We start from the raw sequence: 27,625 nt of genomic DNA, 5'->3' as shown, positions 1-27,625 counted from the left end.
GAACAGATGAAACTCCATCAATTGAAACCCTTAGTTCATCGTGTACCATAATCAGCTCTGACCCCATTCCAGGACAAGAGATAATAGAGCTCACTGAAAACTTTCTAACAACTTCTAGTCAACAGAGTCACAGTATATTATGTTCTTGCCTTCTTTAAACTTCCCTTTCCATTGTACCAAGATGATGGGACAGGCAGCCCATTCCGATACCCGTCACTCAAACTAATCATACACTGACAACTCCTCTTCAGCTTGTTACAGTGGTAACACAACTGCCTCAGTCAAAGCTATGGGTTCAAACACCATCCACGACTTGACAGCATCATTTAGACCAATACCCTAGTGCAGTACTAGTAGTGCTGCATTGTCAGAAGTGTTGTCTAAACCCAAGCCTGGACTGCCTTTTCAGGTGGACTTAGAGAATTTTTCCAAAGAGCAAAACACTCTCCCAGTATTCTGACCAATATTCATCTCTCTACCAACATCATTGGAACAGATTAACTGATCATTTATCACATTTGCTGCACCTGCTGTGTGCAAACTGGCTGCCACATTTGCATACTAAAGTGCAACTGTACTCTGAAAAGAGTAATTAATTGACTGCAAAGCAATGTGGATATGAAAGATGTTATATACTTGCACGTTACTGATTTCTCACTGCATCCTCCCTGTGTTTGGTGCTACACCTCACTGCCTCCTCCCAACAGCACAAAATCTACTCAAAAATTAATCCGTGTATTATAATAGGGAGGATTTAATCTTTCTTTCTAGGCCAGATTGGTTTGAGAAAGTATGTTTTGTAATAATTTGATATGTCATTTTGTTCCTATATTAACCCACACACAATATGAACAGACATTCCCATTCATTAAACTCAATATTAACTCTGTAAATTGATGTTAATGGAGTCCTTTGTAAAGTTCTGTTTCCTTCCTGGCAACAGCATTAACGTATCAGTGCTTATTATTTATTACATCTTCAAAAGCTGGTCTACACCATATTAAATACCTCACAAATTAGTGACAGCTCTGTCATTGTAGCAATCTTCTCTCAAGCCCTGTTCATTTTAAAGTTGTGGCTTCATACAATTCATTTTAAAATTACAGGAGTATATCTTTTATATAAAAGAAGAACTTTAAAAAGAACATGAAGACTAGCCACTGGTGCTCATATGCACTGTGACCTGGAGTGGGTAGAATGCACATTCATCCATATTTATTATATGAACACACACAGAATTTTTCATCTCAGATACATCAACAGGAAAATGTTATCAAATAGAAGTTAAAAAAATAAAAGAAATCATGAGGATGCAGATGCTCATCTCATACTCCAAGCATTACCAAAAAGTTACATTTGATTGCTTGCTGGGCAGGGGGGTGCTGTTTAAAAGGCTTGGTTGGGTTACGTCTGTTAGCAACCGTTGTCAGCACACTCCACTTCAACAATCCAGTTCATTGGTCTGTAGCAACATGTACTCAGAAGGGTTATTGAAGTAAATTTTATGGATTAGGAAGCAGGTTGGTAGAGATGAAGTCCTGGGGAGTTGGGATGAAGCTCTTTGGGATGAGGGTGGGAGGGTCCTGAGGTCTAAGAGAAGTGGGGAACAGCAGATTAGCCAAAGCCTGACAGCATTCAGGGTTTTCCAGGATACAGCAATGGTAAAGTCAATCAGCTTGTGTAAAAGGGAAGTTCAGAAGAATGGGATACTATCTGCCCTTGGCTCACTTCAGACCATCAGGTGTCATCCCTCCACTGCACTCCTGTTCATCAACCTCGGCTCCTGACCTATCTATGGTTCCCTTGGGTCCATTAAGCACTCCAATATCACTTTCCCTGTTGTTAACAAGTTTCTGCCTTGAAATACAAAATGCACTGAGGGTTTGCCAAATTCAAAGTACATAAATTTCCATAAAGAGAAATTACCTCAAATGCTTTAAAGTTCATAGTTTACAAGTTCCATGTATTTATACACAAAACAAATAGCTTTGGGCCCCAAAATGGTTTGCTGTCTTTCTGGGAAGGAAAAATTTTAATTAAAGCCACATTTTGTGCCAAAATGGAGAGATGAAGACTGACATGGACACCAGCCAATCAAGAAGAAACCCAGAAATTCAAGCTTCCCTTCCAGCTAGGATGAAATCATTTCGAAAACAAACTGACATGCTATTCGAATTTTCCACTATGGAAAAGAAATTCATTCTCCATAAATTTTTATTTTGCTTCCCAATTGCCAAAGAAACACTGGACATTGTTAATCACAGGTGACATCAAAGCCTGTGAACAGTGCCCTATGTTAAAGGAACTGGTAATATTTTCAATGCGACATTTGCCTGAAAAAAACCATGGGAATTTACATACACAGTCTGTTTCAAGATTTCCAAATCCTTTATGCATTAACTCAAGAAGCCTACTGATCTGTTGGGAAAACTACATCTGCTCAGAATCCATAGATGTGATTTCTAACTCCCTCAACTGTACAACTTGAACAGAGACAATGAGTTTATTCATTCAATATTGTGGACCTAGATAATTTTTCTTTTGTTTAAAACTATTTTTAGCATTAGAAATTTCAGTTAAATGGTGGATGAAAGATTTGCAAAAACCTGTGTGTGCACGAGAGTGACAGTTAGAGAGAAGTATGTCATATGCAAGATTTTTAATATATTACATACATCACACACAAATCTCTCTAATCAATTTACTGAACTGCATAGACTCAATGTCCACATGTTTATTTTTGGTAATGTGGATATTCTATAAGATGCATTGGATAAAGTCATGGATAACAATGAACAGCTTGTTTAAGAATTAAAAGCTGTGATTTGCAATGCAATGATTTCACAAAGAGGGGTCTTATTTTATCACCTGCTGTTATACACATTGTCTTTAACAAATACAAAGAGTTGAACCACCAGTGCTGTCGGCAGCAATCGGACCTCAAACAAGCAAATGCCCCGCAACCCCTCCCAACCTCACCAAAAGTAAACAAACACACTCCGTATTTACAACTATTACCCATGCTCAACTTCCGTTTATTCCACCGAGACACTTTTAATTCAGAGGTCCTTACTGCAACTTCAGGTAAGTGCTCTTTGTAGTAGTTTTATTTCAAGAATCAATAATTACAGTTACACATTTTCCTTCACCAGTCACGTGCAGTAGTTTAAGAATTTTCAATGAGTGTCTACCTTTTGACCTCACCCCAGCCCTCTAAGTGACTGCAGCCTCAGAACAAAAAAGGTTATGTTGTTTTGTAAATATCATTGACTAACAATATCACCTTAGTGCTAGAGGTCCTCCTTTGTTACAAACTATCATCTGCCCAACCATCATAGCCAATGACCATATAATCCCAATGATGAGCATAATTTCATGCAATGATTTGCCCATTTTTATTTTCCTTGCGTCAACTGTAGCACAAGGAATAGAAATCATCTTCCTGTTTTAGGAAAACTTGCAACTCAGCAATACAGCCCCAGTCCTATCTAATCTGCAAATCTGGAGAAAACCTGCAGCCATTAGAACACTGCTTTTTCACCACAATCATGCACTTTACAAATGATGATCCCGCTCAGCCGTTCCAAAATTAAATGCTAAGCTTACAGATGCACACAGTAGAATCTGCCTTTCTTAATTTCTTCAAGGTCAACAATACAGACCAGATATGATCGCAGACCTGGGACAATGCTGATCTACAGCTGTGGCCAGCTTCCTAAATTATTTGTCCACCTGCTTTCATTCTCAGTGTGTTAAATTTAAAATAAAAAAAAACGCGCAAATATCTTCAATTGTTTATTTACATCAACTAGTCACACTTGGAGGGATGGCCCTGGCCAAAACATATGGAAACCAATCACTCGGAAATGTAATCAACACCTCATTGGTGAAATTAAACAGAAAAGTTTACAGGAGCTTCTTAGGCTTGAATTCAAATTGTAGCTTAAAAAATCTCGACTTTTTATAATCTTTCCTGCATAAAATAAATAAAATGAAAGGTTTTAGCCAGTTTTTTAGGCTGGAGGAAGTAAAAATTGCATCAGACTGCCAGTGCACATCAGGCCCTCAATGTTCAAAGATTAAAGTGACATTCTTGCAGCATCACCAAAAGATTTAAGTAAGTGGTTTCCAGGAAGTCTGATATCCACTGTATTAAATAGGAAATGATAACTGAATTGTGATGGAAACATGGTTTAACACAATATAGGAGTGACTTTATTTTACATTACAATTGCTATTTAGTATTTTCAAAAAACATGATATTCACTGGAAACTAATTCTACTTACTGAAAATTCACTCTGTACAGCCATTACAAAATTGGCTACCCTCACTCCCCAGCATCCAAAAAAAATCCACCGAAAGCTTTCCAATAAGGGTCACTTGCAAACCATCTAAATTCTCCCTCTCACTTCACCGATAACTACAAGTACATTTCCTCTGTTTTGTCTCATTCTAACCAAAGTATTCTATAATTTATAGTCCAACCGTTCTTGACTCGGGTCCTGGCTTCCACTATTTGTTTTAAATCTTTCCTCCTTTTGCCTATCCTGTTATGCACCAAATTGAAATCAGCAGCAGGCAGGTATATACGGTATGAGAGATTTATTCGGGTATTGCAAGCTTCCCCTTCATTGGGAGCATTAAAAAACCGTAAATGTAAATATGCACCATTAGACACCATGGGATGAAATTCAATCAAAAAATTCATTTACACAAGTCCCTAAACATCTGGGGCCATTTTAGGATACTAAATGGTCAAGAATGTGAAAAACTCACTCAGCACGACAGAGTTAATAATATTACCCTCAGTGCCTGGTTCTGCTTGAAATGATGTGGGTTTTTAATTTGCCTATGACTAAATATTTGTACGGTTGAGATTTGCGCTGTGATTTGACTGTGAAAAAAGGAAATAGATTGGTTACAACATGTAATATGCAATACAATAAATTTCAAGATATTGATTCCAACATGAAACACAGACTAGGAAAGTCCCAAGTTAAGTTCACCAATCTTTAGTTGGAATGGCAGTGGGAGCCTGAAAATTGGCTTCAGAGCTAGCCCCTGAAGACATTGTTCAGCTCTTCCATTCAGGCCCTGCTATTAGTACATCAACATGCTGGCTTGACTGTGCTGCCTCACCCAGTTGCCACTTACTGTCTATAGTAGACTCACATGGAGAATACTATTGTGAAATGGATAGTGGTAGGCTCTTTCTTACTCATGGAGCCTGATCCCATCACGAGTTATCACTTAAGCAAAATAGGGGAAGGGTATAAATGAAAAGGAAAACAAAATGGTAATGTTGATGACGAAAGCAAAGAATAGGCCTTACAGCAACACACAAATTTGAAAAGCATTAGTTGGATCAATATAAAGCATTCATAATACTTGGCTGAAATCCATCCCCTGCTTATCTTCCAAAAGAAAATCACAGGACAGTGCTTAAAGTACTATTGAAATCCATCCTCCACCTATCTTTCAAAAATACAGTCACACAGTGCTTGAAGTACTATCTTATATTGCTGCCTTATATCACGCCAATGGCCTTACCAACACTTTATAACATTACCAAGGCACTGGTTATTTTCCCACACAGGAAAAGTACCATGAGGGTTTAAAAATGAAGATCTTAGTCATTATCTTGCATTGTAATTACAAGTCCAACTAAATGCTGTAATCTGGAAGAACACTGACAGAAATGTTAGATAGTATTAACTCTTCAAAATCTGGAATGGAACACCTCTAAGTCTAAGGAATCACTGCTACGTATCCCAGCAGATCTATTTCCTCACAATTAACAGCCATTAAGCAGCATTTATAACTATTAATTTAGCATCAGGAAAATAAGTCAGTAGCTGTAAACTCATGCAAAACACACCACAGTTTTAGGTTAATATCCTATGCTCATCATTTCCTATGCTGTAGGCTTTTAATGTGAACCTCAGATTGTATTTCATCTCAATAACACAGTATAAACAAATGTTTTGAATAAAAGAAAGAATTTTAGAATCCCAAGATAATGCTCATCAACATATTTCTAAATTGTTCTCCTGCACCGTACAAATGTGACATCCACACCCACTCTCCCTTTTATTCCATGTTTTCTCCATCCTTATCTCCCAATTCCACATCATGTTTATTCAGGAAGATGGGGGAACAAGGCCTCTGCCAATGCTGCAGGAAGAATAGCCACAGCTTCATTTATCTTCCAAGGGCCAAACTGTGGATATGTAGAAAATCATGCACCAAGCCGACATGCATCAATTTGCAGCACAATTGCTGCAAGCTCTGTCAATATAAATGCAAGCTCTTTCTTCTAATAAGTCACACTGAAGACCATATGACAGCAGCAAAAAACAGCACATTCAGATTCCACTCAGCTATTCTACTAGATTAGACTTGGAAATTAAATTGGAGAGAATCCACAATGTAAATCACACATCTGTTGGAAGAGGTGCTGCTAAGAGCGAGTTTTGAAGGTCATGTGACTTTTCCTCATCCACAGGTAGATAAGGTGGTTAGGAAGGCACATGGGATACTTGCCTTTATTAGCCTAGGCATAGAATATAAGAACAGGGAGATTATGATGGAGCTGTATAAAACACTAGTTAGGCCACAGCTGGAGTACTGCGTACAGTTCTGATCACCACACTATAGGAAGGATGTGATTGCACTGGAGAGGGTGCAGAGGAGATTCGCCAGGATGTGCCTGGGCTGGAGCATTTCAGCTATGAAGAGACTGAAAAGGCTAGGGTTGTTTTCCTTAGAACAGAGATGGATGGGGGGGGGGGGCGCGGGGGACATGATTGAGGTATACAAAATTATGAGGGGCATTGATAGGTTAGATAGGAAGAGACTTTTTCCCTTAGCGGAGGGGTCAATAACCAGGGGCATAGATTTAGGGTAAGGGGCAGGAGGTTTAGAGGGGATTTGAGAAAAAAGTTTTTCACCCAGAGGGTGGCTGGAATCTGGAATGCACTGCCTGAAGGAGTGGTAGAGGCAGGAATCATCACAACATTTAAGAAGTATTTAGATGAGCACTTGAAACGGCATAGCATACGAGGCTACAGGCCAAGTGCTGGAAAATGGGACTAGAATAGTTAGGTGGTTCTATGGGTGTTGATGGCCAGCACAGACACGATGGGCCGAATGGCCTGTTTCTGTGCTGTATAACTATTATTTCAACCATCAAACTAGAGAACCAGATGGCACACACCTACTATCACAGTAAAGAATTACACCAAAGATGGCATACAGCAAAAATCACATTTGTGCAAGTAGTGTGTGACTGGGCACATGGACAAATCTGAATGATCAGAAAGCCAGCATGGATTATAACAGGTAAAGTCATGTTTAACTAGCCTAGTTGAATATCTGGAGATCACTAATGTGATAGATAATGGAGTGCTGATGGATGTTACTTATTTGACTGTCTAGAAGGCACTCAGTAAAGATCCCACACGAGAGACTTAACAAAAATGAAAGGTCATAGAACTGGAAGCAACTTACTGGCATGTATAGGGAACTGGTTACATGAAAGGAGACAGAGCAGGGATAATGGACATACACCCCAATTGGCAGGATGTAACTAGCTGTGTCCCCCAGGAATCTGTACTGGTGTCTCAGATTTTAATTAATTTATTATATTTATTATTAGAAGGAATTATATTAGAAGGAATAGCAAGCCTACATTCAAACTTACTGACATTAAGTTAGGTGGCACAGTAAATAGTGCAGATGGCAGCAGAAAGCTGTAAAGAGACCTTGAGAAAGTGAATAGATAAAGCTGTAGCAGATGGAGTTTAATGTGGGGAAGTATTTGGTCATCCACCTTTGGAACCAGATAGATCAAAAGTAATTTCTAAATGATGAGAAACTACCAGGTGTGGAAGAGCAGATGCATTAGGGGTCTATGTGCAGAAAGCATAAAAACTAGTAGACAGGTACACAAAAATCATAAAGACAACGAAATGTTGGCCTTTATCTGAAGACAGCCAGAATACTAAGGGGTGTAAGTTATGTTATATTTGTATAAAGCTCCAATTAAACCTAATCTTGACTACTGTGTTCAGTTTTTGGCAACACATTGTGGGAAGGATATATTGGCCTTGGGAAGGGGTACAGTGCAGATTCTTCAGAACGATACCACGGCTAAATGGATTGCTTACACTAGGCTTGTATTCCCTTAAGGTGTTTAAGATGACTAAAGGATTTCAAGGGGGAGTCCAGAACAAGAGGGCATAACCTTAAAATTACAGCTAGGCTGTTCACGGGCAATACTTCACCAAAGGACAATGGAAATCTGGAACAATCCCTTTAAAAAAAAGCTTTCGAGGGCAGATCAATTAAAAATTTCAAAACTGAGATTGATATTTTTTGTTAATCAAAAGTATTAAGGAATATGGAACCATGGTAGGAAACTGGAGTTAAGATACAGAACAATGATATAATTGAATGTCAGAACAGGCGGCACAGTGGCGCAGTGGTTAGCACCGCAGCCTCACAGCTCCAGCAATCCGGGTTCAATTCTGGGTACTGCCTGTGTGAAGTTTGCAAGTTCTCCCTGTGTCTGCGTGGGTTTTCGCCGGGTGCTCCGGTTTCCTCCCACCACCAAAAGACTTGCAGGTCGATAGGTAAATTGGCCATTATAAATTGCCCCTAGTATAGGTAGGTGGTAGGGGAATATAGGGACAGGTGGGGATGTGGTAGGAATATGGGATTAGTGTAGGATTAGTATAAATGGGTGGTTGATGGTCGGCACAGACTCGGTGGGCCGAAGGGCCTGTTTCAGTGCTGTATCTCTAAATAAATAAAAAAATATAAACAGGCACAATGTTAATAATCGATCATCCTAGCTCATAACCATTATATAATCACCGTCAAGTTGCACCTGGGGCAAGGGGAGGACAAAGGAAAGCTAGGAGAATAGGGAGACAAAACTGGTTCCACATGGTGGGCGGTGTGGGGGGTGGGGGGGGGGGGGGTTGCTAAGGAGGAAGGAAGATGCCCATCCATTTCACCAAGATGTAAATGTCACATTTTTACTTAACTTTTCAAAGAAAATCCATTGCCATAATCTTGAGTGCCATAAATGAAAGATGCCATTATTCAGGATTTTCTGGTTTGGCCATCAAAATCGTAGTTTGAAGACCATCATCAAAAACTGTTTGAAGGCAAAAAGTCCAACAGATTTTGAAAAGGACCGGACAGTGCTGCTCTTTGTGCCTAGGACTGTGTTTGAATGCAGACCAAAAAACACAAAATTGTCCATTTCATTCAAAAGGCCGCAAAGATGACTGGTATGGGAAATAAATTATCTTGCTGCTGCAGTGAGTGCTTCAAGTAAGGAGGGAAGGCAGTTGAAGCACCATCCCAGATCTAACCTGCTCTACAAACCTTGCTGCGAAAGCTTGATCCTGACACCTCTCATTAATGAGTGCACTTACTGATCAATTTGTGGCTCATCTACCATTCAATCACATTGCTGTGGTTCTCTATACCCATTATTTTTCATTGTGCAAGTGGATCAACTGCTTAAATCTAATCCAACCTCAACGGTACTTTAAGAATGGGATAAACTGGATTTAAAAAAGAGTACCTATTCCCCAGTGAAACTTTTCAAGATGCAGAAAGATTAAATGATGGGCAGTCCTGAACAAAGTCAGCACATTCAAATTAAAGGAACTGGAATACAACTGTGGGATCTTGGCATAGTTCCTCTTTTTTTAAAAAAAGTCCTGCACTGCAGTTGCCATTGAAAATGCAATTCTGCTGGAAGTCACACAGATACCTGCTTCCAAAAATCTGCTAACAGTAAATTTTGTCTGAGGAAAGAACTGCTTCTGTTTCTTCTCAAACCCGTTAGCCAGCAGGCGCCTACTAAGAAAGGGCTGACATTCTCAACTAAAATAATCACGGCACATCTTCAAATGTAAACTGATGAAAATGCAATGTGAAGAATGAGCATCTGATTTCTGGCAACTTCTCCCCGTTCGGAGAAAAAAAACATGAGGAAGTGTGAGTCAGTGCTACACAGGAAGGCCAAATAATGACTGCCTGTCTCTCAGCAGTTTCATCCTCTGCAAGATAAGTATTTCTGCTGTGTAACAAACAGTAATCAATTACAGGTTGCAAGCCATTAATGCTTTCGTCAATAATTAATTTTTTTAAAGCATTACACTGAAAATGATATGTAAAAGGTCAGACCCAGGTATGCCTGGCAGCAATATTGCTTGTAATGCTGATATTTTTCATTACGATGTGGCTAACCTTTAGTTCAAAGAAAGTTCATTATCAACATACTAAGGAGCTGAATCAAATGTGCAAGTATATAGCAAAAACTGTACATGAAAATAATTTTATCCCAATACAAAAAGTGCTTAATTTATACATGAAGTGATTGTCAGGTATTAAAAATAGTTGCCATATATTAACAGCAAGTGAAACTATATTTTTGAAATTCTTGGAGAATATTTAAAGCATTCACACGCTTCATTAATCTTGCACAAATATAGAAAGTTAGCCATGCAGTGTCTTCAGCTGAAAACTACACATATTTCTCCAAAGTACAAATTTAAAATGCTTTAAAAGATAAAGGGATTTGACAGGATATTTTCAAGACTAAGATTATTAGGTCTTTGTTAGGCAGGGGTATTAAGAGATATGGAGTAAAGAAAAGGTAAATAGGGTTGAGGTACAGATCCATCATAATCTAATAAAATGATGGAACAGGTTTGATGGGCTAAATGGGCAACTCCTCTTCCTATGTTTTATCCATGAAATGAATCCACATATGATTGTGCATGATTTCACATATCAATTTCTTCACTGTTAGGATAAAAATATAAATGTCAGCTTGAGCTCTGATGAGGATTGCCGGTTTTGGGCCAGATTATCCAGTCTTTGAGCGGGTGCTCATGAGCTTTCTAAGTTGGTATATTTTGTTTTAAAATTCAATTTTGACTTTTTTCTTATTCGTTCGGGGGATGTGGACATCGCTGGCTAGACCAGCATTTATTGCTCATCATTGAACTCTTCATTGAACCAGGATCGGTTCCTCAGCTTGATGTTAACGGTAGAGTGGGGGATATGCCAGGCCATGAGGTTACAGATTGTGGCTGAATACAATTCTGCTGCTGCTGATGGCCCACAACGCCTCATTGATGCCCAGTTTTGAGTTGCTAGATCTGTTGGAAATCTATCCCATTTAGCACGGTGGTAGTGCCACACAACACGACACGATGGTGGGTACCCTCAGTGTTGAAACAATGCTGTCATGGACAGATGCATCTGCGACAGGTAGATTGGTGAGGAAGAGGTCAAGAAGGTTTTTCCCTCTTGTTGGTTCTCTCACCATCTGCCACAGACCCAGTCCAGCAGCTATGTCCTTTAGAACTCAGCCAGCTCGATCAGTAGTGGTGCTACCGAGCCACTCTTAGTGACGGACATTGAAGTCACAACCCAGAGTACATTTTGTCCCTTTACGACCTCCAGTGTTTCTTCCAATTGGTGTTCAACATGGAGAAGCACCGATTCATCAGCTGAGGGGGGCAGTAGGTGGTAAACAGCAGGAGATTTCCTTGCCCATGTTTGACCTGATGCCATGAGACTCCATGGGGTCCGGAGTCAATGTTGAGGACTCCCAGGGCAACTCCCTCCTGACTGCATACCACTGTGCTGCCACCTCTGCAGGGATGGTGATGTCAGGGACATCTGCAAAGTATGATTCTGTGAGTATGACTATGTCAGGCTGTTGTTTAACTAGTCTGTGGGACAGCTCTCCTAATTTTGGCACAAGCCCCCAGATATTAGCAAGGAGGACTTTGCAGGGTCGACAGGGCTGGGTTTGCTGTTGTCGTTTCCGGTGCCTAGGTCGATGCCGGGTGGTCCGTCCAGTTTCATTCCTTCTCTCAGACTTTGTAGTGGTTTGACACAACTGAGTGGCTTGCTGGGCCATTTCAGAGAGCATTTAAGAGTCAACCACATTGTGTGGGGGTCTGGAGTCACATTACATGTCAGCCAGACCAGGTAAAGTTTCCTTCCAACAGACCAGCAGATTTCCTTCCCTAAAGGGGATCAGTGAACCACATGAGTTTTTATAACAATCGACAATGGCTTCATGATCAACACTAGACTAGCTTTTTAATTTCAGATTTATTAAATTCACATTCCACCATCTGATGTGGTGGGATTCAAACCCATATCCCCAGAGTATTAGCTTGGGGCTCTGGGTTTCTACTCTAGTGACATTACCACTACGCCACCAGCTCTCCATGCAAATCCCTCCTTGGCTTCGCCCCTCTCTACCTGTGTAATCTTCTCCAGACCACAACCCTCCAAGATCACTGTATTCCAATTCTGGCCCTTGCGCTTCCCTGATTTTCATCCCCCCAACAACATTACTGGTCATGCCATCAGCTGCTTACTCGCTAAACCCTGTTATTCCCTCCTTAAACCCTTCTGCCTCCTCCTTTAAGAAGCTCCTTAAAAGATATCTCTGAACAAGCATTGGGTCACCCGTCAGAATATCTCCCTATGTGGCTCGATGTCAAATTTTGTTTGATAATGCTCCAGTCCAACCTCGGGACATTTTTACTACATTATAGGCACTATATAAATGCAAATAGCTGTTATTTCTGGGTTGCATGACCTGAAACATTAGCTACTGAGGTTAAGTTTTAATGAATCAAATGCAGCAAATAAAATCTCAAAACTCAAAGCATGTTGCCACCACCTGTTTCAGTTTGGGACTTGGAAAAAGGTGAAAGATCACCCTCTGATGGATTAGTGGGAACACCATCACAACCAGGACTGCAGCAGTTCAAGAGGGCCCACCACCACCTTCGAGACAATTAAGGATGGGTATTAAAAGCCACCTTGCTAGTATTGCCCACAGCCCTAGAACCACTTATTAGTTTTGGATAAAAGCAAAATATTGCGGATGCTGGAAATCTGAAATAAAAACAAGAAATGCTGGAAATACATTAGTTGTGGATCCTCGGAGCCACTTTTCACAGTAGCATATTGTAGACTCTTGAAAAAAACTAGGTCTACATTTCTGCCATTGGGATAAGTGAACTGGATTTGGTACAGTTGAAGCTGAGGGCAAACTCATGGGCAATGATCTTCCAGAATCCAAATTAATTGAGTGCAGCATAACATTTTTTTCTAATCCAGATACTGACATGGGTCTCGCCCCACAGAAACTAAGGTAAATTCTAAAATATACTTCAAGGAGCAAATAAAGAAAAACAGAAACAGGTTTGTGCCCTTGTCACAGTGCAATCCTATGAGCCTGATTTTAAGGGGTAAATTCTGTTGTGCAGATTACTGATCAATGCTGCCAAATACAAGGCACCTAATAAAACCGCATCAAGCATTCCGATGCCAACTCCAATAAAGAAAGTAATGCATACTCCCACTGAATGTTGGAGATGCTGTTAATGAGCACTGATAGTAGCTATTAGCACTTATTGCCTGAAGTGACGATTGCTGTAAGCACCTATTGGGGCAGATACCTGGCTGAGCAAGTCAATGCTTGTTCACTGTCTCCTGGTATAAATGCATCAACAAAATTGCTGGAGCTACAAATTTGCATTTTGGAGCAAGTCCAAGAAGCAGCTCATACTATGGGAACTTGTACTGGCGAAGCAATTAAAATAATAAATAAGCACAGTTTCAGTTTTCACATGTACGCTGATGACGCCCAGCTCTACCTCACCACCACATCCCTCAATTCTTCCACTGTTGCTAAATTATTTGACTGCTCATCAGACATCCAGTACTGGGTGAGCAGAAATTTCCTCCAATTACATATTGGGAAGACTGAAGACAGTGTCTTTGGACCCCACTCCAAACTCTGTTCCCTAGCTATTGACTCCATCCCTTTCCCTGGCAACTGAGACACTAAACCAGACTCTTCACAACCTTGGTGTCATTCATATTTGACCCCGAGATGAGCTTCCAATGACATTTTTGCACCATCACCTAGACAGCCTATTTCCTTCCACCTGTGTAACAGACGATTCCACCCAGACTTCAGCTCATCTGCTGCTGAAATCCTCATTCATGCCTCTGTTACCTCTAGCCTCAACTATTCCAACACACTCCTGGCTGGTCTCCCACATTCTACCCTCTGCAAACATGAGGTCATCCAAAAATCTGCTGCCCTATGCTCAGGAAATTCCTCGCTACATCTCTGCCTCTCTACCTCACTTTCCTCCCCTTAACACACTCCTTAAAACCTACCTCTTAATCAACCTTCTAGTGATCTAAACTGATATCTCTTTATGTGACTGTCATATTTTGTTTTATAATGGACCCGTGAAGCGCCGTGGAAGGTTTTATTATATTAAAGGCACTAAATACAAGTTATTGCTGTAAATAACACTCTGCTGTTTAACATACAAATTACCACATAATCCAATGCTGCAATGCATTTGACCTAGATGCACAAATGGCTGGTCAGAGTCCTAACCCAAACTATAAAATAGAGGGGTGACCAAGGGAAGGGGAAGGAAGGAGGGGCAGGGGAAGGAGGGAGGGAAGAGGAAGGGGAGGGAGGGAGGGTTTTGTGAATTATTACATGTGATTTGTTTGTAGAATGTGGTCATGTCTAAACCAATCAGAATCACAAAGGGATTGTTTTGTGAACTGATCGATCCATTGAAGCAAACTGGTCAAAAGGACTCTCCAACACTGGCTCATTACAACACAGCTAAGCTACCAACAGATTGTTTATTTTTAAGGAAATAGTTTTTATGCTGCTCAACAGCAGTATGACCCCTCCTGTGGATTGATGAGGAAAAAGCAAGTTACAGGGGAGGGGAGGGACAGAAAAAATTCTCATGCAGTCATTTTATAGCAGCAGAGCCTTCTGCATACCTCCACCATCTTCATTTACTGATCCTACCTACGATTAGCATGGATCAGTGGCTCATGCATTAAGCATACAATATATACTTGTATCTGTCACCAGTCGAGATATGTATTCAAAACTAGTCTTAGTGGATTTGTTCCCTGCATCCCTTAAAAATACTTCCTGTGGGTACAGTGTTTATAATTCACAGGATTAAAAAAATTACAGCTACTGCAACTTTAAGCTTTGGCTCTTAACGCTTACCACTTTTAATACAAGAAACATTGAAGTTGCTTATTTTCAGACACAGGCATATCCTGAAAAATGCTTCACTAGTTTGCCAATAACCATTGCACCAACATTCAAGCAGCATTTTGCGACGGTTTCTATGAACTGCAGCTGAAAACAGTCAATTTATAAATCTCTGCACCGCAGCCCAGGCCACTGAATCATTCACTCAGCAATCAACATTCAACATTATATTCTTCAAAAGAGAAAAGAGAGAAACTTCCAATTCTTGCTCAATTTTGGCATTGGGCAGATTATAGTTAACACACTGATTATAAAGAAAAACAGTGAGATAATCCCATGCTTAAACCAGGAACTCTTTCGAATGCAGTGAGATCTTGAATTGCATCCTTGGATTCAAATTACACTTCAATTAGTTATGCATTCATTTTGGAGTTGACTATTTTCTATGGATAAAATTATGTTGGGGAGGGAAAGAATAACAGAAAAATGGTTTTGTAAATGACATTAGTTGTCAGCTCCCATTAGAGACCTGCCATATGTTCACTGATGTTAATAATTTACTTCAATAACCGTATTTATGGTTTTATAATACCATTCACCGTCTGTGCAAGCCTCTCTATGAAACACAGGGTCAATGCTATGGCTGTAGAAACTGAAGGCCAGACTGTGCAAAGGTACTTTTCTGAGCTAGAGCATGACTAGAGTTTGAGGTTCACTAACTATATTGCGAAGTCCTCAATTGTTTCTCCTGTGGCCATAAAAAGCAAACTGGTTTATTACAGGCAATTTACACTGTATTCCACTAATTTGCTCTCCACCCAACATCCTGATTCTAAATAACTTTGCAACTTGTGGATCAACACAAACCTTTTTTTTTAAACTTTTTCCCCCATCCTCCCCAAAGACATCACATCCTTGCAGGATATGGTTTCAAGGCTGTTGGTGTTGCCCTCTGACAGCCCATTCTAGTCGCCATGCTTTACCTGAAACGAGCCAACAAGTGTGAATAAGCTCTTTGACCATGGAGATCAAAAATAGACAAGCCAAAATTTGTCCACACCCACTATCTATACACATACAAACTTTCCAGGTTAATGGACAGCAACCAGAAGCAGGAATCTGTGTCAATTTCCTCCCTCGGCCTAGAGCACTGAAGGCCATCATTTTGCCCTACCTCAACAAGTCCATCTCATCCTAGTCTTCTGTGAGCATAAAAATAGTAAAAGGGTTGTAAAAGGAGGCGTAGGGCCAGAGACCTAAAAGGGGATTTTACACATGGAGGTGAGGGCATGACGGCAGGGGACATGGCTGAGGTACTAAATGAGTACTTTGCATCAGTCTTTATCAAGGAAGATGCCACCCAAGGCATAGTGAAAAGGAGTAGTTGAGACACTGGATGTGCTAAAAATTGAGGCATTAGATAAACTGGCTGTGCTTAAAAGTTGATAAGTCACCAGGACCAGATGAGATCCAAGGATACTGAGGGAAGTAAGGGTGGAAATTCCAGAGGCACTGGCCATAATCTTCCAAACCTCCTTAGATACAGGGGTGGTTCCAGAAGACTAGAGAATTGCAAATGTTACATCCTCGTTCAAGAAAGGTGCAAAGATGAGCCCAGCAACTATAGACCAGTCAGTTTAACCTTGGCAGTGGAAAGCTTTTAAAAAAGATAATTTGGGACAAAATTGTCACTTAGACAAATGCGGATTAAGGCAAGTCAGCAGAGATTTGTTAAAACCAATGTGTTTAATTAACGAGTTTTTTGATGGGGTAATAGACAGGGTTGATGAGAGTAATGCGGTTGACATGGTGTACATGGACTTCCAAAAGGCATTGATAAAGCGCCACATAACAGGCTTGTTGGAAAAATTAGAGCCTATGGAACAAAAGGAACAGTAGCAGCACGGAAACAAATTGACTGAGTGGCAGAAAAAAGACAGCAGTGGTGAACAGATGAAGATATACAGTGGGGATCCCCAGGAATCAGTGTTTGTACCCCTGTTTTTCCTGATATGTAGTAATGATCAGGGCACAATGTCAAAATTTGCAGATGACACAAAACTTGGAAGTACTGTGAACTGTGAGGAAAGTAGTGATAGACTTCAAGAGGACACAGATAGGCTGGTGGAATGGGCAGACAAGTGGCAGGTGAAATGTAATGCCGAGAAGTGTGAAGTGATTCATTTTGGTAGGAAGAACGAGGAGGGGCAATATAAATTGAAGATTACAATTCTAAAGGGGGTACAAGAGCAGAGACCTGGGGGTATATGTGCACAAATCACTGAAGGTGGCAGGGCAGGTTGAGAAATCAGTTAATAAAACATACAGAATCCTGGGCTTTATAAGTAGGGGCATAGAGTACAAAAAGCAAGGAAGTTCTGGTAGATCTGTACAAAACATTGTTTTGGCTTCAACTGGAGTATTGTGTCCAGCTCTGGCCAGCACACATTAGGAAAGATGTGAAGACATTAGAGTGAGTGCAGAAAAGAGTCATGAGAATGATTCCAGAGATGAGGAACTTCAGTTACATGGATAGATTGGAGAAGCTGGGGCTGTTCTCCTCGAAGAGAAGATTAAGAGGAGTTTTGATAAGGGTTTCTGGACAGGGTAGATAAGGAGAAACCGTTCCCGTTGGCAGAAGGATCGAGAACCAGAGGGCACCGATTTAAGGTGACTGGCAAAAGCAACAGCGACATGAGGAAAAACTTTTTTATGCAACAAGTGGTTAGGATCTGGAATGCACTGCCTGATAGTGCGGTGGAGGCAGATTCAATCATGGCTTTTAAGAGAGAACTGGACAATTACCTGAAGAGAAAAAAATTGCAAGGCTACAGGGAGAAGGTGGGGGAGCGGGACGAAGTGACTTGCTCAAGAGCACCAGCCCAGACACGACAGACCAAATGGCCTCCTTCTATGGTGTATCCATTTTATGATTCTAACTGAGGTGCCACTAATTTAACTCAGTGCCAAACCAGAGACCTATCCTGCTCAGCTGTTCAGTTACTGAAAACAAAGCCAATGCTTGTTTTCAATTTAGCCTGAGCACTTAATTCACCTTGTCTACAATGGCTCAGTTGGTAGCACTCTCGCCTGAGTCAGAAAGTTGTGGGTTCATGTCTCACTCCAGGACTTTGGGCACAACAATGTAGGCTGATACTCCAGTACAGTACTGAGGGAGTGATGCATTGTCTGAGGTACCAGCTTTGGGACGAGATGTTAAACTGTGTGCCCTCTCAGGTAAAAGATCCCATGGCACTATTTTGAAGAAAAGCATGGAAGTTATTCCTGGTCAATATTTATCCGCAATCAACATCACTAAAACAGATCATCTGGTCATTATCACACGGCTGTTTGTGTGAGCTTGCTGTGTGCAAATTGGCTGCTGCATTTCTTACATTACAACAGAGACTACACTTCAAAAGTACCTCACTGGCTGTAAAGCAGGTGATGTCCAGTGGTCATGAAAGGCACAATATAAATGTAAGTCTTTCTTTTTCATCATTGGCTACATTGACATTAGCATGTAAGCATATGTTTTAATATACAAATAGGTAAAAAGTGGCCCATTAACTCCAGCCTGTAGGTGCCTTTGATAATTAGCTGATTGTTAATTGACAATTTATTGGCTAAGTAAATAGAAGACAGCACAAAGTATAAAAACAGTTTAGGATCTAGCATTACAAATTTAACACACGATAGTTTATAGAGCAACCGATTAGAGTGTTTCAATGTGAACTTCTCCCCCAGAGCCAACACAACAGCAATGTGTTCCCAGCATCTACCCTTAAGACAACACCAACCTACAAACTAAAATGAAAACAGAAAATGCTGGAAATAGTCAGGTCAGGCAGCATCTGTGGAGAGAAGAGTTAACGTTTCAGGTCTGTGTCCTTTCATCAGAACCTTTCATCAGAGTTCTGATGCAAGGTTCTGATGAAAGGTCACAGACCTGAAACGTTAACTCTACTTCTCTCTCCATAGAGGCTGCCTTTTTTTTAATTATGTGTTTGTGGGATGTGGGCATCACTGGCTAAGCCAGCATTTGGGGCCCAACCCTAATTGCCCTTGAACTGAGTGACCTGCGAGGCCATTTCAGAGGGCAGTTAAGAGTAAGCCACATTGCTGTGGGTCTGGAGTCACATGTAGCCTAGACCAGGTAAGGACAGCAATTGCCCTCCCTAAAAGGACATTAGTGAATCAGATGGGTTTTTACAACAATCCACAATGGTTTCATGGTCACCATTAGACTAGCTTTTAATTCCAGATTTACTAATTGAATTCAAATGTCACCATCTGCTGTGGTGGGATTCGAACCCTTGTACCCAGAGCATTAGCTCTGGATTACTAAATCCAATGACATTACCACTATGCCACAGTCTGACCTGCTGAATATTTCCAGCACTTTGTTTTTATTTCAGATGTCCAGCATCTGCATTATTTTGCTTTTACCAGCCTACAAACTCCTTAAGAGGTGATAAAACATCTTCAATTCATTTATATCCACAGTATAACCTAACGTTCACAATTGTAATGAGCATCACCATCAGGACCTCTTCATAATAAATAAAACCTACGAACTATGCTGAACATCTTCATTTTTTATTTTGAATACTTGTCTACCCAGCAAGTGTTAATGAGATCACAAAAGGATCAACCCGAGAGGACACGGAGGTGCAAAGGAAATGAGTTTCTGCACAGGTACAGTCATTAATTCATGTATGCTTCAGCAATCTGGTCATTTCAACAGCATTTGTTAATTCAACACAGTCAATTCCAGTATCACTGTTTAAACCAAAAGTGTTCAAACATTAACAGAACAAAATGTAGGGGAAAATTTCTGTAATTTTTTTTAATGGTCTAGGCTTTCTTTAAAAAGTTTCTGTTGGTGATACTTGCTCTTAGCTCAAGTACTTTGATTTTATAGCTTCTCAGTTCAGTATCAATTTCTTCCAAACTGCTTGCTTTGTGTCAAAATTATTTCACAATTAAGTACGAATGACAGAACTGTACTGTTTCTGAATATACAATGGTGACTGATCATACCAGGAACCCAAGAACCTCAACTGCTCGTACAATCTGTTTCATTTCAAAACAGACTGCACACCCCTTCCAAATGGCTGCTTAAGGGATTAATTCAGCAGTTGCTTTTTGAATCATTCCCTACCTTCCAAATTTCTCTTTGAAAACCATATGTTCTCCTCCTTTGGGTTTCACAATAGCAGCCATCAAGATCACACCATAACCAGTGAAGCAGGAGCCATGCCTTGAGAAAATCTCATTAGGCAATGGCTGTTTGGCTGCGTTTGCTGACAACGCAACCACTAGGTGGCGCAGTACTAGCACATGCGCAAATGTAGCCTGTTCTGCTGAAATGTCACTGTCTGCGATGTTCAGGCAGCTGCTAGGATTAAAGATGATGCTGCTCAATTTATCACAGAAAAACTTCAACCCAAAAATCCCCTCAAAGGTTGCCATCGCCGCTTCCATCCCACCGCTCCCTCCTGCCATTACTTCATTTGTATCATTTCTTGGATGTCTCCTGCTCAACTTTTTAACAAAGCAGAACTCTGGTTTGATACTGCTCCTCACTCACCTCCCCATCCCTGGCCATTCACTCCCCGCTCCCCACCTCCCCCCACTCTCCAGCCACTCACTCCTGCCACCACCCCATCCCCACCCATCCCACTCTCCGGCTGCTCACTCCCCACTTCCTCCCCCACCCCCAATTCTACTCTCCGGCTGCTGACTCCCCACGTCTCCCCTCCACCATCCCGTTCTCCGGCCGCACGCTCCCCGCTTCGCATGTGCGCAGATTGGAGCACTCTGATGACATCAGCAGGCCGCTGCGTTGTCAGGAGTAACTTTGTTTCTATATGGCACTCCATCTACCAGCCCAAGAACTACCAAAGGAAGCAACTAGGTTTGCCTGACAAATTGCTTGGATCTTGAAATTGACACTTTCGCAATTACCACTCAATTATTGACCAAAACACTTTTTAAAATGTATTCATTATTCATTTTTGTTACTGAAGACATGTAATGTTAGTAACCACTAAGCCAATCTGTAATGTCTTGATGGGTCACAGAAGTTAACATTTACTAAACCATAAAATTCCAGTTTAACATATTTAATCTAAAGCTTTTCCTCCCCATCCCAAAGTATAGAACCAGGATGGATTGTGACACAAACTATCCAGAAGGACCAATAATCAAAGTATTGAGGATGGGCTGTAATTAATTGTCCCCCATGGCTTAATTCTTATGCGTATTGATGCAATATCCTTAAACTAGCTATCCAACCAACTTCATTGGAGGAAATGGGACACCAAAATGAAACAAAGGAATTTTAGCAGAGATCAACATCATAGTTTATTTTCTTCATTGATTTCATTAAAGTCTCAAACTGCAACTGCATTTGGCAAAAGGGAGATACACAAAAATTAGAGGACAATGAGATTACCCCCAATCTCCACATCACAATGGCAAAATGCTATTTGATAGCCTTTTTAAAATAGATCCATTTAGGGATCGAGATCTCCCTGTAGATTTGGATACTGCTTTGCAAGTGCAAGTTATGTGACAGTGATTTCCATTAAATATCTTTAATATTTTGTACACATTTTTAATTACTGTACCAATTTTACTTTGAAAATTCATTTGAGAACATTCATATTGTAAACACCCAAAACCCAAACCACACAAGAGAGGAATTAGCACTAGTGTTGTCTCCAGCTGCACTGAAAACAAACCACAGAGGAATATACAGCACGTTTAAACCCATCCTTTCCATTTCTTTAGCTAATTAAGTTTACCCATCTACCAAATTAACATATGTTGCAAATCGAATATGTTGTAAAGAACTATGAAGGGAATTTGTACTCATTCACTAGCATCAATTAAATTGACTACAAAATGAAACTAAAATATCTACAGATTTAAAATGTATTATAAAATATTTATAATTTATTTTTACACAAAATGTTTAATGATTCACTAATAGATTTTGGCATTTAAATGTAGAAGTGACCTTTTAATGAACAGCTAAAAAGTACAATGCTGTAAAAACATATGATTTATATACACAATACATTTTATCTACAGCTTTACCATGCCGAAGTCATGTTCAATTTCACTCCGCAGAGTTATATATAATGCGTTCTTAAAGCACAGAATCAAAAGATTTGCAGGTATCCATTTTTAATGAGTATCACCAAGTTCCTTTTCACCATCCTTTCACCTCAAAACATGGTTCTTTATTGTGCACCAAAAATGGTACTGATTAAAAATGCATTTTACAGAAATATTGCTCATAATCACCTTTATGAACTGTCAAAGTCATGACCTACATAGAATTACATTGATAAAAGCAAACTGCAGATGCTGGAAATCTGAAATAGAAACAAGAAATACTGGAAATACTCAGCAGATCTGGCGGCTTCTGGGGAGAAGCAGTTAATGTTTCAGGTCAGTGACCCTTCATCAGAACTGGCAAATGTTAGAAATGTAATAGGTTTTAAGCAAATAAAGCGGGGGTGTGGAAAGAGATAACAAAAGGGAAGGTGTTGATAGGACAGAGGGTCACAGAGAATAACTGACCAGAAGGTCATGGAGCAAAGGCAAACAGTATGTTAATGGTGTGCTGAAAGACAAGTGCTTTGTCTTTCAGCACACCATTAATATATCGTTTGCCTTTGTTCCATGACCTTCTGGTCAGTTCTCCACAGATGCTGCCAGACCTGAGTATTTCCAGCAATTCTTGTTAGAATTACATAGAGTTTACAACACAGAAACAGACCTGTTGGTGTTCATGCTCCACACGAGCATCCTTCCACCTTACATCTCACCCAATCCTTCTATCCCTTTCTCTCATGCATTTATCTAGCTTCTCGTTCAATGCATCAATGCAATTAGCCTCAACCACTCCATACGATAGCAAGTTCCACATTCTCGCCGCTCTCAGTAAAATAGTTTTTCCTTAATTACTTATTGGACTTATTAGTGACTATCTTATATTTATGACCCATAGTTTTGGACTCCCCCACAACTGGAAATATCTTTATGCCTACTCTACTGAACCCCTTCATAATTTTGAAAACCTCTATCAGGGCATCTCTCATTCTTTTTTCTAGTGAAAAGTCCCAGCCTGTTCAATCTTTGCTAATATTTGTACCCTCTTCATTCTGGCATCAGCCTTGTAAATCTTCTTGTAATTTCTCCATTGCTTCTATGTCCTTTTTATAACATGAAGACCAGAACTGTTAACCAAGGTTCTTTGTAAGATTAACATAACTTCTCTGCTTTTGAATTCTATTTCTCCAAAAATGATCCCCAGTGCTTTGTTTGTGTTTATGGTTTTGTTAACCTGTTTTGCTGCTTTTAATAGATTTGTGAATCTGTACCCCTTGTGACTCTAACCCATTTAGACTCTTATTTGCCATGGACTAGATGGCATCGCTATTCCTACCAAAATATTCAATATTGTATTCGATGCTGCATATATTTTACATGGGAATATTAATTTATCATGTAACGTTAATCTTCAATTTCTCACACCTCAGTATTTCTTATTTCTTTGTTAGAGTGAATGCAAACATGACCAGATCAACTGTTTGCAATAGGAAATTATTCAACGTACAAAACCACCACAAATGTCACCTCATCCTCTAAAGTTGATTCCACACCCAAAGGGCTTTTTTTTGTTTTAAACTTAATATCAGTTTCATTAAAATTGCAAGATCTGTTTCTGGCATAAACAGAATACCCAAAAGGATTTTTAGCTAAGGCTTAGATTATACCCCAGAGACCTGTAACTCTCAAAATCATTTCTGCTTCCTCAAATCTGAGCAGCCTCCATTTGAAAGGGTTATTTTTACTGGAGACTCCCAAATATAGATTCTTACTCCATTTCTGAATCACTGTTAAATAGGGAACGTTTTTCGATGTTACATGATGTACACATTTACCTAACAGGCATTATGTAATTGCAAGCTGTTTTAATTAAATATTTCACTGTCCCATGCGCTCGTCAATGTACAAGACTGCACTTTGTGGTTATATATCTTTTAACAAGCTAAGTATTTCTCTCTGAACTACTGTATATTAAACTACCATTTTTCAATGTGATTTTGTTCCAATGTAATTAGATGCATAAAGGGGAATATATAAAATTAATTTTGCTGAATATGCAATTAAATAGACTAAGGCAACAGGCAATGCGAGCAACTTACAGTTGCGAATAAGCTCTATATACACTTATCAAAGCCGGCCGCTAGCCCTCCCTCCCTCAACACTGCGATCTCCCCGATTTATCCTTCACACGAGAACGATGCAGTCTTAGGCTAATGTTAAAATGTGTGTCGGTGTGGCTTCAAAGCGGGGCCCAGCCTCCCCTCAATTCCTCTCCACAGTCCTTCCTTCCCCTTTTTGTCTAAACTCTACGTCAACACGAATCATGGTCGAAGTTTGCAGGAAAGAAATGCACCAGAGATTGTCATCTAGAGCCTGGCGACATTGTTATACACCATTTCAAACCAACTCAGTTAGCTAACTATTAAATGCACAATTAAATCACTGTACTTTGGTGGGAAAATCCAGCTTCCCAATTTGGAGGTAACAAATTACATCAGAAGTTTTAAAATGACCTTCAAAGACAGATTTCTAAAACAATTGGAATAGTTGGTCCTTTCTCGTACTGGACAAACCCATAACATTACTTCCTGCATTTGTGCCTGCAATTTCATGAGTGGGGTTGGGGGGGGGGGGAGGGGGGTATTATCAAAGCTGAAATCAAAATGTTAATAAACCCTAGCAAGAGTTCCCGAGAGATCCTATTTGAAGTACCTGAATACATTTAAAACGGCTTACATACAAATACAAGAATAGATAAATACATTCCTCAGAAACATTCCAACCCATCCATCTTCATCTACATTGTTTCAAGTCATGCCCTTGCGGGATAAGGGAGTATATATATTTTTTTGAAACTAGGAGGGCCTGTTGAAAATAACTCGCTTCACACAACTTCCGTTATTTTTTTTAATCACCCTTTCCATCTCCTCCCTCCAAAGAGCAAAAACAGTATTTTGCTCGGAGGGTGATTAAACAGACGATCCATTAAAGCTCAGTATTGCAATTCATTTAAAAACTCCCTTCACTGTTAAAAGTTAGTGTCCAGACTCCCAACCCTCACAGTCTCTCGTTAAAATGTAGCGATGCCCCCACCCCACCCAACCTAACCTAACCTAACCTTACAGGTTTATATGCCGAGACCGAACTTACCCAAAAGTAGCAACTTCACTTCTCGAGCCGCTTTCTCGCCGTCCTCCCGGAGATTTTTATCAATCATTTTCGAGCGCTCGGCAGCCGCCTTGTCTTCAGCGCTGATAGTACAACCCATGGCCAGTTAGAAGTGGATTCAATTTTTTTTTTAGTGGAGTATGGATGTTTGAAGAAGTTGTTCTCCCTTTTTTCTTTTAAAATTTCCGATTCCGAGCTCTTCAGTCTTCCACCTCCCAAAAAAATGGAAAGGTCCAGACGACGTCTCCACGAGAAACTTTTTTTTTTCCCCCCCCAAAAAAAAAAGGTTTCTTCTTTTTTTTGTTTCCTTCTCGGGCGAAAAGTAAAACGAAGAAAAAGACACCGAAGGTGAGTGGAGTTTGTGATTTGAGTGGTTAATGGGTTTTTTTGTTGTTGTTGTTGTTGCACTCAGCCTGTGTGTATGTGGGGCAGAGCTCGGTGCTGTCGCGCTGCTCCGCCACACCCCACCCCAGCTCGCGCAACACACAAGCACCCGGATGGCTCTGAGACGGACTTCGCCGCAGTGCATGCTGGGAGCTTTAGTTCTCCGCCTGCCTCCCGCCGGCCGCGCACCAGGGCTCAGGAACTACAACCCCCAGCATGCCGCGCGCTCCACACCCCCCCCGCGCCACATTCACCACCAGGTAGCTTGATTGACAGCGCGGTTCCCCCTCCCGGCAAATGACTGGTTGGTGTCGCTTAGCATCTGGTGCTCCTGTTATATGCCAAAAGCCATTTATTATCTATCTGTCATTGTTTCACTGCATATTATTGACTTAAACAATAAATATGTTTAAAATTCTGTGCACGTTTCTCAATCTCATTTTACTTTTCCTGTCTCAGCGTATTGAGCATTCGTTATGCTTTCGTGTTAGTGCTACAGTGTTACTGCATTTGTTCTGCTGCCACTCAAGTGATTTATTGCCAAAACAACGGTTCTGACAGCAGGAAGGCGACGAAATCCCCAAGAATGATCCAGTCCCGAGTTCACCAGCGTCTTTAACCCAAGTGGAATCGCACGGACTTACTAACCTATGTGTGTTGGCATCCTTCTATGCATAAAGGATGATGGGCACGTCATTTAGGTGAGATGTTTTCTCGGTGTACCTTTGCTGATGGCTGTAAAGGCCAATCCTTGAGAGGCAGGTTCTGCTACAAGTGTCACACGTGAAGATGCCAAGTGACGCTGTGAGTTGTTTTCGGTGTTGGCCTCTGTTACTAAGCCGCTGTAGCCACTGGTCATGGTGGTAGTGCATCCCAGCCACAGGATGTGTCACCATTTCCCTCTTTCGCCAGCTACTGACTCCCAGGAGCAATAGTCGCCGTTAGGGCCTTCTTGCAAGCATCCTTGAAACAGAGCTTTGTGCGCCCCACTGGTCGTCTGGCCTCAGCTACCTCACCATGCAGAAGGTCCTTCGGTATGTGACTGTCTTCCATCCTGCGGACGTGTTCAATCCACCAAAGCCGCCCATAATGCGCCACAGACAGCGAGGAAGGTAATTATGAAGCTTCTTTTCCTGGTAGCTGTAAGTCGCCCATGTTTCACAGCCATACAGCAAACTGCTGAGATCACAGGCATTATAAATCATCAGCTTGGTCCTAAGGGTCAGCTTGGTGTTTTTCCATATGCATTTCACGAGTTGACCGAGGATGATAGTGAAGTGATTTATGTCTTTAACCCCTCATAGGGACTAAACCAAATCAGGAGTACATCCCTATGAATCTCTTTTAATTAAGTTCAAACCAGACATACTCTTATAGACACTTATTTGGGTCCAAAGAATTGAACTAGGGTTCCCAGGCACTGAGCCTGGCTCTGTGGCTCAGAAGAGAAGGGGGGAGAATAGGAGAGCGATATTGATAGGAGATTCAATGGTTAGAGGAACAGACAGGAGATTCTGTGGTCGCGAACGAGACTCCCGGATGGTATGTTGCCTCCCGGGTGCCAGGGTCAGGGATGTCTCGGATCGAGTCTACAGGATTCCTAAGGGGGAGGGGAAGCAGCCAGAAGTCGTGGTACACATCGGTACCAATGACATAGCTAGGAAAAGGGATGAGAACCTGAAAAGCAAATATAGGGAGTTAGGTTGGAAGCTAAAAGGCAGGACGAGCAGAGTAGTAATCTCAGCATTGATACCGGTGCCACATGCTAGTGAGGCTAGAAACAGAGAGCGAGTGCAGCTGAACACGTGGCTACAGAGCTGGTGTAGGAGGGAGGG

The 27,625-nt window shown here is 40.8% G+C and overlaps 1 protein-coding gene across 1 annotated transcript in view; it reads right to left on the bottom strand.

The window, feature by feature from the left end:
* Positions 1–25,895, bottom strand: part of gnai2a (guanine nucleotide binding protein (G protein), alpha inhibiting activity polypeptide 2a) — a 262,645-nt gene extending 236,750 nt beyond the window's left edge. The window contains exon 1 of the mRNA XM_068052038.1: positions 25,389–25,895. Within this exon, the coding sequence (XP_067908139.1) occupies positions 25,389–25,506 (118 nt within the window). The 5' untranslated portion in view covers positions 25,507–25,895. The remainder of the gene's footprint in view (positions 1–25,388) is intronic.
* Positions 25,896–27,625: the final 1,730 nt, after the last annotated feature.

The sequence above is a fragment of the Heterodontus francisci genome, chromosome 19 (assembly GCF_036365525.1).
Source record: "Heterodontus francisci isolate sHetFra1 chromosome 19, sHetFra1.hap1, whole genome shotgun sequence".
Classification (NCBI taxonomy): domain Eukaryota; kingdom Metazoa; phylum Chordata; class Chondrichthyes; order Heterodontiformes; family Heterodontidae; genus Heterodontus; species Heterodontus francisci.
Note: the sequence above shows the minus strand (reverse complement) of the source record. Positions and strands in the feature narration are given on the sequence as shown.